This window comes from Sinohyriopsis cumingii, chromosome 8, assembly GCF_028554795.1.
Source record: "Sinohyriopsis cumingii isolate HCF-2022 chromosome 8, ASM2855479v2, whole genome shotgun sequence".
Taxonomy (NCBI): Eukaryota; Metazoa; Mollusca; class Bivalvia; order Unionida; family Unionidae; genus Sinohyriopsis; species Sinohyriopsis cumingii.
This window is the reverse complement of record NC_142968.1, coordinates 61351782-61365016: the sequence shown is the minus strand read 5'-3', so window position 1 is coordinate 61365016 and position 13235 is coordinate 61351782. Positions and strand designations below refer to the sequence as shown.

The 13235-nt window shown below is 33.4% G+C and overlaps 1 protein-coding gene across 7 annotated transcripts in view; it reads right to left on the bottom strand.

Moving 5' to 3' along the window:
* Nucleotides 1-1430: 1430 nt before the first annotated feature.
* Nucleotides 1431-13235, bottom strand: part of LOC149793661 (uncharacterized) — an 86910-nt gene continuing 75105 nt past the window's right edge. For all 7 annotated transcript variants that reach the window (XM_089967637.1, XM_089967643.1, XM_089967642.1 and 4 more), the window contains one exon: nt 1431-4709. In XM_089967637.1, the coding sequence (XP_089823763.1) occupies nt 4480-4709 (230 nt within the window). In that variant the 3' untranslated portion in view covers nt 1431-4479. The remainder of the gene's footprint in view (nt 4710-13235) is intronic.

The following is a 13235-nucleotide window of genomic DNA, read 5'->3' as shown; positions in this document are numbered from 1 at the left end:
AGATCCCATGTTAAATTTCCATTGTCCCTATATAGTCCCAAAATATATTCCATGTTAAATTCCCATTGTCCCTATAAAGCAAGTCTACTTTTCCCCATGTTAAATTTACATAGTCCTTATATTGTCCCAGGGTAGTTTTTAATGATAAGTCCCATTGTCCCCCTATCGTCCCACCTTACTACTATCCAGGTATAAGCTAGTGTGGTTCCTAGTACCTGTTTAAGGACTGCGCTACACTCACTCAACGAATCCGACATTAACAAAAAAAATAAAAAATTAGATACAAATAATTGTAAATAGATATACTTAAATTTGCCAAACTACTGTAAAATTATGTTGATTTCTTAATTAATCTTACTAGATCTATAAAAAAAGGACGCCAAAACAAAATACGAAACTGACGCAAAATGAAAATAACACAGTTCCTAATCCTATTTTGATTCTTAATGGTACTAATATTTCTTATAGCTAACAATTCCTAACAGATACTTAATGTTAGCTAAATAGATGGAGGTACAAATGTACTGTTGGTGTTATTGTAACCCTTAATCTAACTTTATTCAATGGGGAAAGTCCTAATGTGGTAAAATTGAAGAGGATGGATATCTTTAAGCACAGAGTCAATTTGCTACCCAAGGTTTAAGCCTCAAAACATACATTAAATAATAATTTCCGTGTTTTGGAAAGAACAGATGATTGAATTTAGGTGATGTCAAGCTCTGCTATGCGGGCTGCTGGCTCACTATCTGTTTGGTGGGCTGCAATCTCCAATCTGTTTCGAATGCTGTTTACGATATGTTTATCAGTAGTTTTTTTACACTTCTTGATTATGCCAAGAATGAAAGAATGTGGCCAGACGGACTGGCTGACTTGTTGAATTAAAGTCGCTTGTGCCAATTTGGCATGTGCGACCGGTTTATGCCCGCACCGCGGACTATTTCATTAATCGTAGGGGAAGGAAACAGAGCATCATCCCTATAACGCATTTATGCACACAAAGTGAGCTAATTAGTTGAATGTAGGAGTCGAGAGACAATTAAGTCCCAATCCACTTGTCTGTAAGTGTAGTGAGTGGGAATCGAACCAACACACACTCAATTTAATATAATGTCTGTCTGCAGCAGATCAAGACGTCGAGCGGATTGGACACAGCTCCTGACGTCAGCCCGGTTCCACGTATACATGCTCATCGGGGCACCTGGGTTTATGACGAGTGGGAATTTGCCCACACACTCATCTTTTAAAGTCCAAACAAGGAGTGGAGAATAGGGACTCAGATGGAGACACCAAATGTCGGCCGGAACGTTCCTAGAAACGCATGGTAATACTAGATCTTAATTAATGCCTTAAAGTAGGGGCAATTCCTATTACGATTTATGTGTAAGCCAAAATCTTAATTAGAGTACAGGTAAAATATGACAAAATTCAAGGACTTTTCAAGGACTTTATTTTGATTTTCAAGGAGTCATATATCTGAACTCAAAATAGATATCTAAATTTGGAACAACCTTCAGACAGACTTGTGGCTCATGTAACTGCATTTTCCTTTCCCAATAAAGTTCACTAACATAGGTACAATAAACAAAAAGTCAAACTAACAAAAAGTTTATTATCAAGTTCTTCCTCTGTACTTAATTTCTCTTCAGCTCCTTGATCTTAGCATCCAGCTTATTGCAAAGACCTTCATAAATTCCAAGTTTCTCCTCAGTTCCTTTTCTATTAGCATTGGCCTCTGCAAGAAATTGCCACTTAAGTGGCTTTTCTGCTTTTAAAGGCAGTTCATCTGCTTTCTTCAGAAGTATTTCATAATCTAATCTGGCCTGCTTTTTTCTTCTTTTCAGATCTTCAATATCATCAAGAACATGCTTTCTTTTCCTCTGCCCAGACTCAGACTGCTTCCTTTCCCTCTCCTTCTCTAAATAAGTTTCATACTTTTGTCTTGCTGAAGCTGCACTTACTAGAAGCTGTTTGGTGATTGGAACATTCAGTACTCCTCCTACATTTCTAACATAATCACATATGATCCTCTGTGCAACCACACTTTTCCCCTTCAAATTTTCACTCTACTTCCTTGTTCACAGAAAAGCCACACTCTACTGTTGCTTGTCCATAGGAGAGGGACAACAGGAGTTTAACAATCTCCAGCAGCTTCCCATACCTAGCATCCGACACGTGCTCCACAAAACATTTGTCCAGTCTATCCTTGTACGGATCAAAGCCTGTAAACTTATCAGTACCAATAACTATTATACTGTCAAGAAAGTCATTACATTGTTGCAGGATGACTACACCATCAAGCACATTGATTCTTTTTGTTGCAATAATTAACTTCATAAGTTTCTTAAATTTGTCCCTGCTGAGATTTGTATGCCTGGCCATTTCCCTTGGACATAAAGATACCATATTTCTGACCAAAGAATAAGTGATTGGGGATTTCACAGTAATCTTTTCAACACTTCAATCACTAATGCCATACATTCCATTCTGAACTCCATTACTTCCTTTTCACTTGTAGTTGCACTACTCAAGTTCTCTTCAGCTAGTAAACCGATGTCCACCTTCTTTTATGTCAAAAGATTGGTCTTCTCTAAATCTATCCTTAAATTTATAATAAAGTTTGACAATAATTTATTAGATTCTGATATTGTACTAATTTTCATGGGGTGCAAATTTTCTTGGATTTGTTACCTTGAACCACGAATTTAAATATATAGTGAAAAATTAGCCAGATATGATAACAACCCCACTCCACAAATTCCGGTTTCATTCCAATGATCAACAAAGCTGTTTAATAAATCAATGCTATTTCAATGCTATTTCTGTAATTTAGTAGTCACATATTAGTTTTTACATGTGTTTACTTTATTTTAACCCCTCTCCCCAAACATATTAAAAATTACAATACAATTTATATTGCTTCAAAGCACATATTTGCATGTATTTGGTAGCTTAATTTCCATGTCCTGACATAAACTGATATATCACAACAGTAAAGAGAGAAGAAAATACTAGAAATAGCATATAAGGTATTCAAGCACTAGTATTACTGAAAACGAAAGGAAAAATAATAAATTATACTTTTATATGATAATTAGAATTAATATTTTTTAATGGATTCTTCATCCAAGTGAAACTGTTGTTGAAAAATTTAAATCCTCCTGAATGTATCTCATTTTTACAATGCATTTTGAGTCCCAATGAACAACATGGCTGTAAAATTGTAGAACTATTGCATCAAGCACAATTACTAATGAACTTTTATGTATATACAATTACTGCAAGGTAATGAAGCTCTTTACTGACCTTCGGACATAACCAATGAACTGGTTTGCAAATGATGCAGGCTCAGAAGAGACTGATTAAATTGTTTCAATTTATGTTACATCTTTTAACTTGTATAGGGTCTCAACACATCAAATACTGACACTGCTAACTGCATTGCCCAAAGGGCAGGTGGTCACATGTTTGGTTCACATGTGGAATGATGACATTATTTGATGGGGATCTATAAGTTGAATTTTACCACTCTTGAACCACTGTGTTATCACCATGGTTATCATAATTGTCAATGGTTTAACTTTATGGACAGTGTTTTAAGAAAGATCATGCATCTGTACTTTAATAACCAATTAGCTTAATGTCATTGGCTGAGTTGACTCTCTTTGATGTTGCATGCAAGTAATTGATCTTGACATGTGTCTGGTTTGTGCCCATACTGTGGTACTATTGTTTTGATAATTGAAACGACCATTGTTTGTTGTCAGCATATTTATGATCTTTGGTAGAGGTCACAACAAAATTAAATACCTTAATATATGCAAACTCTGACAGGAAAACCCCCCACAAATTTTAATAACCATGAATCTGTTTTTTAACAAAACCATGAAAACTGAGACCCATATAAGTAAACAATAATACAGTAGTTCCCTTATGATTTCAAATTATTTCAATCAAATACTTAACTGAAGATATTTTTAAAATAACAAGTGAAATTTGAGTAAAAAGCTTCATGCATATAATTATAAAAATCGAAACAGATATATTGTACATAAAATTTCTTCAATCAATAACACAACCTTGTTTCATGTGTTCAACTGAAAATATGTACAGTCAACATCAAAAGTTACAATTACAAAAATACTGGGCCATACCCAAGATATTATACAGCATGAAAGTAGAAAGTTAAATGACTTTTAATTTTGTTGTAAAACCTATCAGATATGTAAAAAGAATGTTATTCACAAATACTAGTTTGTGAAATGTAACACGCTATAAGTGACATATGTTTAATACATTCAAACTAAGAAGCAGGACATGAAATCATCTTCTCTTGACAGATTAGTCCTCTTTAAATCTTGTCTTTAAATTTTGTGGTCACTTATTGCCTCACTCCTAATGGCAATTCAGTTTAAGGAAATATTCCAATCTTTATTTATAATAAATTTGTTGTTTAGAACTTGTCATATGCAGAAAATGTACTTATACATTCTGCTTCCCTAATCCTGTGCATACTGGACATTTCTTAAATGGCAAATTTTGGCTGGGAGACCCTACAAAATGACAGCATTTAAAAAAAAGTTCATTGCGTTGGTTTTCAAATGTGATCTTGGGAGGGGTAGCATCATGTTGTTCCTGGCCCGTTCTTACAGTTTCTTGATTGGTACTGGGTTGACGTTCAGTATTTGCAGCTTTTGTTTCAGCTTCTGTATCTAAAACAAAAGTACAGTGGAGTACAAGATGCTAAATGTGAGATAAACCACCCTTAAATCCTAACTTTGTAATCCAATCTAAAAACAGTCTCGGGAAAATACTCCGTATCATTTGTTTTGCATGCATGTATGAAATTAACTTTCCACCTCATTAAATACATCTAGCAAAATTAACAACAAAAATGAAGTGAAGTGTTAACATTTAAGCCATGTAGCTCAATAAAGATTCATTAAATTAACATTCTAACATGAACTTGTTATGTCTCTCATTGCAAAGCATAGAGTAGACACTGTACATGTATCACAGATTTTGGATTGTCCATCTGTGATTGTGGACACAGGGTACACAATATTAAGCAGAAATGGATGTCTACATCTAGTGGTACCCACTCCATATCACAAGATTCTGTTTGGTTTTAATGTATTCTTTGTGAGTTTATTCATTTCCATTACTGAATTTATTGTCCCTGCCATAGAAGTCGACACATTATGCAAACAAATGTTAAACACTTCACCAACACTACCATGACTAGGACCAATTTCCTATCTATACAAAGCCACAGCACAATGCTTGTGGTGTTTATCAAGGACCTAGCTAGGTAATATGAGCAGATGTGTATGCCTAAAAAAAGTAGAAATGCAATGTTTTAAATTTCTTGAGATATCACCCCAACCTTGCATGACTGCATACATCAGAAAATTGTCTAAGTATACTGTTTATTCACCGTATTTACCAGAAAACATAAACACATTTAAATTGTTATATTATGCTTCAAGTAATCACTCAAACACACACACACACACACACACACACACACACACACACACATATATTGTGTCCTGCTTGCCAGACAAGTGATTGTGAGTTTGAAACTCAAGACAGCCTCCCAATTTTTTTCCCTTCTGTATTTTAAACTCTTTTATTGTTAGAGGTCACGAGTTTGAAACACATGGTGGAATCCCAACTTTTTAAAATACTTTTTTTGGTATTTTTATGTTTAAACTTTCTTTTAAATTCGCTATTCCCCAATTTTTTAAAAATTTCTTCTTCAATTTTTCTTCCCATCCTTGGATGGGCAATTAACCTTGTTTCATAATAATGTTCTATACATTCATAATTTTACTTTTCCTTGAATGTCAATACTGTTTCCAAGATCAAGTTGTAATATATTTTAGAAAGCTGTAAAAAGTAAAAACAAAAGCCCTCATCTTATCAGAAATGCATAAGACATTTATAAATACAACTAATAGTTTTTGCATTTATTCTTTAACTAAGACCTGCAATATTACTTTATCAAGTACACAACATATTCAAATAATCTGCCGTGCCAGGCAAAATGTCAAAAGTCCTGGAGATCATCATTTTATATTATTATATTTAAACCATTAGTACTGGAAGAAGTATGAACTAATATTACAGTACTGAGAATGGATTTCAACATACAAACAAAATTACCGTATCTATCAAAGCCAACTAATGCATGTTTGTGTTTGTAAGGAGATATTCCACCCAGATTGTTATTAAGTGGAAGCAGAGGGGGAAGGGCTTGGGCTATTATCTAAAAGTAGTAGAGAAATTTCACCTTTAAGCATCTAATATTGCAGACTATTTCTGCCAACCAGAAAATCCACTCCATAAAATTAGTTGCAGTCATCCAAGCATTGCCAGTTTCTGAATATATATAGAAGGCTGTCTATGTTCAAGTGATGGAAACAATGTGGAAACTTGAATGTACCAATATGCAATAGCTTTATCTTGTGCATACCAGTTTTCGTGATAAAAACAACTGTTATTTTCTCTTTGTAAGGCGTGAAGCTCTCCTTATTGTTGGTGTCATCTATGACCTTTTGAGGTTTGCTTGGCATCATTTGATAATAGAGACCAACCTCATCACAAATGTCAATAGCTGGGAAAAAATCTCTCAAAGCTGGTACTGAAAATTGCATGATACTTCCTGATTATCTTCCCATCTCACCTCTGTCTGCGTGGGTTCGAGTCTCAGGCTCGGCTAACGTGGGTATGCGAGAAAGCCTGCCAGTAGCTTCTCATGGGTCGGTGGTTCTTCCTGGAGTTTTCCAGGGTTTTTCCACCACCAGTTATACTGGCCGCCATATATAGCCTATCTTGTGCTGAAAAATGGCGTAAAACCCTACAACAACATCCTGATTATCTTAAAACATCTCTACCATCAACAAATGTAGTTTTATTCAACAACAGCGCTGTAATCGCCAAAACCATCCATGATTTCTCATATCAATAGTTTTGTCATTTTCTCTTCTGGAGCCAGGTGTACAGAACATCATCCAATTCAGTTGTATTTGCAGTCTTTCAGTTGAATCCCATCAATTGAATTAATATCATGAAAGGAATCGCAAATATGTTTTTCAGTCCTTCAGCCAACATCTTGGTGTCTACTAAGCAAGTTTAAGTTCGAAGTCCACTACAAACTTTCGATCTTGGATCAACATGACATTATTTATAACATTAAGCTTTTCAGTTACCAAGTATGTCTTTCGCTTGAGCCCTATGCTCTATATGATGCAACTGATCAGGGCAAATTACTGATTAATAGATTAATATACAGAATGTAATTGTGTTAATTACATTATATCTGAAACAGTTTTGGATTGGTCAAATAAAATTGATTTTAAACACGATAGTGGTCACAAGAGCTTATGTAGGATTTGCAAGTCTTCAAATTTTTTTCATTTACCACCCTTACTTGATTTGATACAAAAGACCTATTTACTGTGCCAAAACAATGCAGGTATATTTTAACTGTAACTATGAGATAAACAATTCAACAAGTTGTAGATTAAAATATAGCTGACACTTAATTAGGTTCTCATACAAGTGCTCGCAAGTATCAATGTCATGGCCATCTGACTATCCTCATGTTTTAATAGAAGGGAAAATCCCTCCATTATAACAAATACATTGAAATGTTTGAAAATGATTTGAATTCAAAGGTCACAAAAGATTACAGACAGGGATTTCACCTGGCCTGATATCGTTAATTGGTGTTTCTTTTTTACCATGCTGACAACTGTTAGCATCTTTTATTGATTGGTATTTAGCCATATAATTACATCTATTTACAGTGTTTTGAAGAAACAAATCCAAGAAAATCTAGCAAAAAAAGTCTTCTTTAAACTTCCTAGTATTGCAACCAGTAGGGGCCAATTCGTTAGGTACTTCGTAAAAATGGGATTTATGCCTTATGTGGTGCTTTAAACTGGTTTCCAAATTATTTGTCTTAAGTTATCGGGAGAGAGGAGAATATGACTTATTATTCAATGGCAAAGATTGTGTTTTGTAACAAAGTCTTATATTTCTCTCCATCTCTTGCTGAATGCTTACATCCTAAATGTGTATTGTGGTCATTAAAGTTGCTAAGAAAAACAAAGATGTTTATGCTGTTTACGATGGTCAAAATCAGATGATTAGATAGCTAGTATGTACATTAATGTCAACTGGTAGTACTTGACCATGACAAGATTGTTCCATTTGTGAACAAACTTCAAGTCTGACACACAAAATTCTCATGTCTCTTCTTTAAAAACTTTATTTCATAATAAGGTGTAACATCAGAACCTTGTGCAAGTGGCACAGTTTGCCTTTCAAAGAAACAAGCTAATAATGTTAGATTTAAATTTCAGAAAAAAATAGATATCCGTGAATTGGATAATATAGATGAAGCAAGATTTCTCTCTTAAAATTAAAGTTACCAAAACGAACACTGTACTCCTTCATGTGAATGCACTAGCAGTTTTGCCAGTGCAGGATCATGTCAAAATGAGCATTGTCAAGAGGGAATAGGGACAGTTACACCAAAAGCATGACACACTGCTCAATGTTTCTCAAGAAAAGAAATTAGCTTAAGTGAACATATTTTGGAACATGTGTGCATCCTCACAGCAATTGTTAAAGTTATAGATACAAAATGTAACTAATGGATGGGTATAAATACAATGTGACCTGTTTTGATGTGGTTGAGTATCTTGACATGCATTCAGACATCAATTTCTTCAGTGTTAGTGAATTTGAGTGCAATATATTGGACGCACAAGCAACAGGAAGTTACAAAAAATAAAAACCACTGCATTAGATCACAGTGACACAATCTGGACACAGTACAGAGATTCTTCTTGGCAGAAACCACATGCCACATTGTACATGTAGGCTAATGTACAAGATGTAAGGTAACTAATGTAGTTTCTCATCACTTTTCCATAGAACTATCTTGTTCTAGTACTAATCTTTGCTGTACATATCTTTTTTTCAATGTGAGTTTTTAATTTGTCATAAATATAAGGTCAAACATGAGTAGAGCATTAAAGTACAACTTGATATTGGATAGTGATGTTAATATGGTAGCAGAAGCTTGCGTTTCTGAACAATGGATCAACATTTTATAATATTCATGTGTATTTCTAGCAAATTCTGGGTTTTAACTGACACAGTTTCTTTGTAGACACTACAAGTTCTAAGAATACTGGATCATTATTGGCTTGATAGAGATAAATGGACAGAAACCAGTATACATTTTAAATAGAAATATTGTCAATGGCAACAGTCTTATCAACTACACTAGTGTTTAAACATTTACAACATTTGCTAAATATCTTCAAAGTTTTTGGAGTTGGATTACTCACTCATTTTCCTATTATTACCCAAACGATGTGAAAGCATCATCATACCCTCAAACAAGATATACAAACCATTAGAGGCTAGGAACTACAACTTTGTGGTGCCAAATGACCAGGCTATATAGTATGGAGCTGGACCTATCAACTAGAAGAATCGCATTTACATTATGAAGATCTTGAAACAGCTTCTGAAAGTTTGAATCACGAAAAATTTAAAACACTTGCAAACAGAACTTATGAAGATGGAGTGATGTTCCTTTGAAAAGAATGAAAAGAGTTAAACAGTTAAATTTCTTTGAATATACTACTTACTCATAACTGATTAATGTTGGCATGAAGATTACAATTATTTCTTATTTCCTTTCATACAATAGCAATTACTGAAAACACTAATCACTTGTAAACTAAACAGCTTTAGAATCCCAGTGGTATTCCAGTGTTAATACTTTATAATTTTATGAATCTAATATTCAAGTCATAACTGCTGGAAGGCCTTTGTTGTACTAAGATCTATTCTCGGTCTGCTGGGTAGAACTATCAATGTAGAAACTATGAGCCAGCCTACCACTAGACATCATATTTCTAATACTATTTGTATCATACATACTGTGAATTCAAAATTATTTGTGCAGCACTAATCTAAAAAGGACTTACTGCAGTTGAATTAAGCATATTTCCTGGCTTGTGTGCAGAAAAGGATATTGATATCTTCTTTGATCCATGAATCCACATTTACCCTAACTTGCCACTACAAATTAATGCAATTGTTGATGTGGCGGTGAATATCAGCATAATCTTTAATATATATATATATATATATATATATATATACACACACACACACATACACACACACACACCACTCCCTCGATAACTTGCAAACCCGCTTATAACGCAGAGTCAGTTGTGGATCCCATTTTTTTTATGTACTAGAAAAGTGCCCAAAATTTGACCCCTATTTGTTGAACATGAAGAAAATCACGATCAAAATTGTTAACTAAAACCTTGATATATCACTGATTTTATCAACCAAAATGGTTGATATGACCTGGACTACTGAATCAACATTATGAAATTATCAATTTTTCATACAAAATCATGTAATTTCTTAAATTTCTTTCCAAACAACATTCTAGGTACACCATAAATAACAGTATGTTTAGAAATTTTGATCAATGAAATTGTCACTAATGCCTACTTGAAGCAGCATTTTAATAAACAAACACCAATTACAAACGCTTTTATCAAGTGAAATGCATCTTTGTTATATCTTTCAGTTTGGCTCAAGTGTAATGATCATAAATACAATGTGCCCTGCTGTATTCAAACGTGAAATATGTCAATCTATTGTAACAGCTATGACTGCAAGCGTTTCTTTGAGAAACTAATTAAGTGCTGATGGTGTTTTGATACCTAATTTGCATAAGAATTTGTTGTATTGTTGCATTGAATTAAAAGCTGACCTTGTATTACCATGTTAATTACATCTTTTGTATCAAATAAAGGGGGTGGGCTAATTGTAAATTTTAAAGGAATGCAAATCCAATCTGCGTAAGAGCTAGCGGCCCAGTCTAGTGTCAGGACAACTCACTGCAAGCAATCAATCGAACGCTGTTACACTTTTTGGGAGAACATAATATAATTAAACTATCTTAAATTAGCATACTCACACACAAATGTGATCAACTATAGCAAAACAACCACGTGAAATGAATAGTTGATGAAGTGAAATTCTGTTTCACAAATACGTTTTATTCACGCAAAGCTAGTTTCCAAGTTTGTAGTCAATTTGTAATTCCCGGCCCTTGTATTGAATTCAACTTTTTGCTAAAAATAGACCATGACATCACTGTGCTCGGCTGCCACCATATTGTTTTCAGACAAAGCACAGAGGGATGCTTAGAAACACGTCATAATTCATGATATGTAGGCAAAAATAAAGTTTTTATTTGCTCTTCCCTCACTGGGAATGTAATGTTTTGATATATTTGATATATCTACTATAATAAATGAGTGTGCACAGTAATAATTTTGTACATTTTATATTTTTGTCATCCTTTTGTATTATTTTCAAATCTACGTTGAGTAAAGCTGTTGTGTGTACACAATAAAGGAATATATGTGTGTGTGTGTGTCCCAAATGAATGTGTTGAAACCAGTACCATTTATTTATATCTGTTTCCTTTTCATTTAGTTTTTGTGTGAAATGTGTATCATTTTAAGGGTGACTGTCGTCATTAAGGACAGCAGTTTTTGTATTACTGTTTCCATCAATACATGCATACAATTATACTTCCCAACAAAATGTAATTGTATACATGTATATCTTTTAATTAAGGAAATGCATTATCCACGTAGTATAAATATAATCAACCAGTGCTGCTCTTTTCAACACCATAACTCTAATGAACATAATGCATTCTTTAATGTTCTAAACTGTCATTTAAAATTATGATTTGTTGTAAAAAAGACATTAAAATAAACATAAATTTTCTCCCCTTTTTTCTTAACTTTGTTACTAATTAACACATCAGAATCAGAAAAGGTTACTAAAATCACTAATGTATAATACAAAAAGAAATACCAAAAATAAAATATTGGTACATTGTTTTTAAACTTATGGAATATAAATGCAACATTTCTAGATTCTATATGCATAATATCACATCAACAAAGCTGAGCATAATTGTATGCGCTACACAAAATATAAGAAATAGTTACTTTCCTACATATATCCCTCTTTATTTATATGTTAAAACATAATCACATATAAGAATACTTCATCGACATTATTTAATTGCGGGGGGGGGGGGGGGCTGACAGTTCCCTTGGAATTTTCATCTAAAACTATTCAGGTTATACTGTTGTATCATCAATTTTTGTGGGGGACTAATTTTCATGGTTTTCGTTGTTGACCTGAACCACTAAGTTAAATCCCCAAAGAAAAATGATCCACATAGGATTATGACCACCACCACCCATTTTCTTAAAGTGTTTCATTCCTAGAGATTAACACAGCTACAAGTATTTGATAAATCAAAGTCAATACTGTAATCTGATAATTGAATATTAGCTTTTACATGTGATTGTTTCATTTTTTATTTTTACCATTTGAAAGAAGAATTATAATTCATTTTATATTGTTTCGATGCACACGTTTGATAAGGTATCCAATAGCTGTAATTTTGCACTCAAAGTCTTAAATCGATATGTGAGGTATGTAAGGATAGGTAGAAAATAAAGAAAAAGCATAAGCATTCAAAAAATGGTAATAATGAAAATGAAAGAAACAATAATACAAAATGACAGTAAATGAAAATTAAATGTAATACTTATTCAAATGGATCCTTCATTCAAGTACAACTGTTTTTGAAACATTTAAATCCTTCTTAAAGCACGTCATTTTATCCATGCAATTTTAATCCAAAAGAACAACAATCCTGTAAAACACTATATCTTGAAACACTATTATTAATGAAACACTATGTATATACTTTAATTACAGCCGAGTATTAATTTAAAGCTCACACTTCACAGATTTTTGGACAAAGTTACTGTATCAACATCGTGTCAATCAAGTTTCATGGTATTTACAAATGCTTCTCAGGTAAATAATCCCCAAATTGCTGAATTAAACAAGTTCAGCATTCTCAAAACCAATGATAATTAGGTCCAATCTATCACTCATTGTCACCTGAGCTGCAATTATCAATTCAGTGCGAATTAGCTTGATTAATGAGGTTGCAAGGTTTACTAATACTGTGCACTGATTGTCACGAGTATCATCTTTTTCCGTAATGGCGTTCATGACGTATTTAGCATAACACTCGTGGAAGTGTAACTTTAATTCTTCTTTGTATTTTTATTTACTGTCAA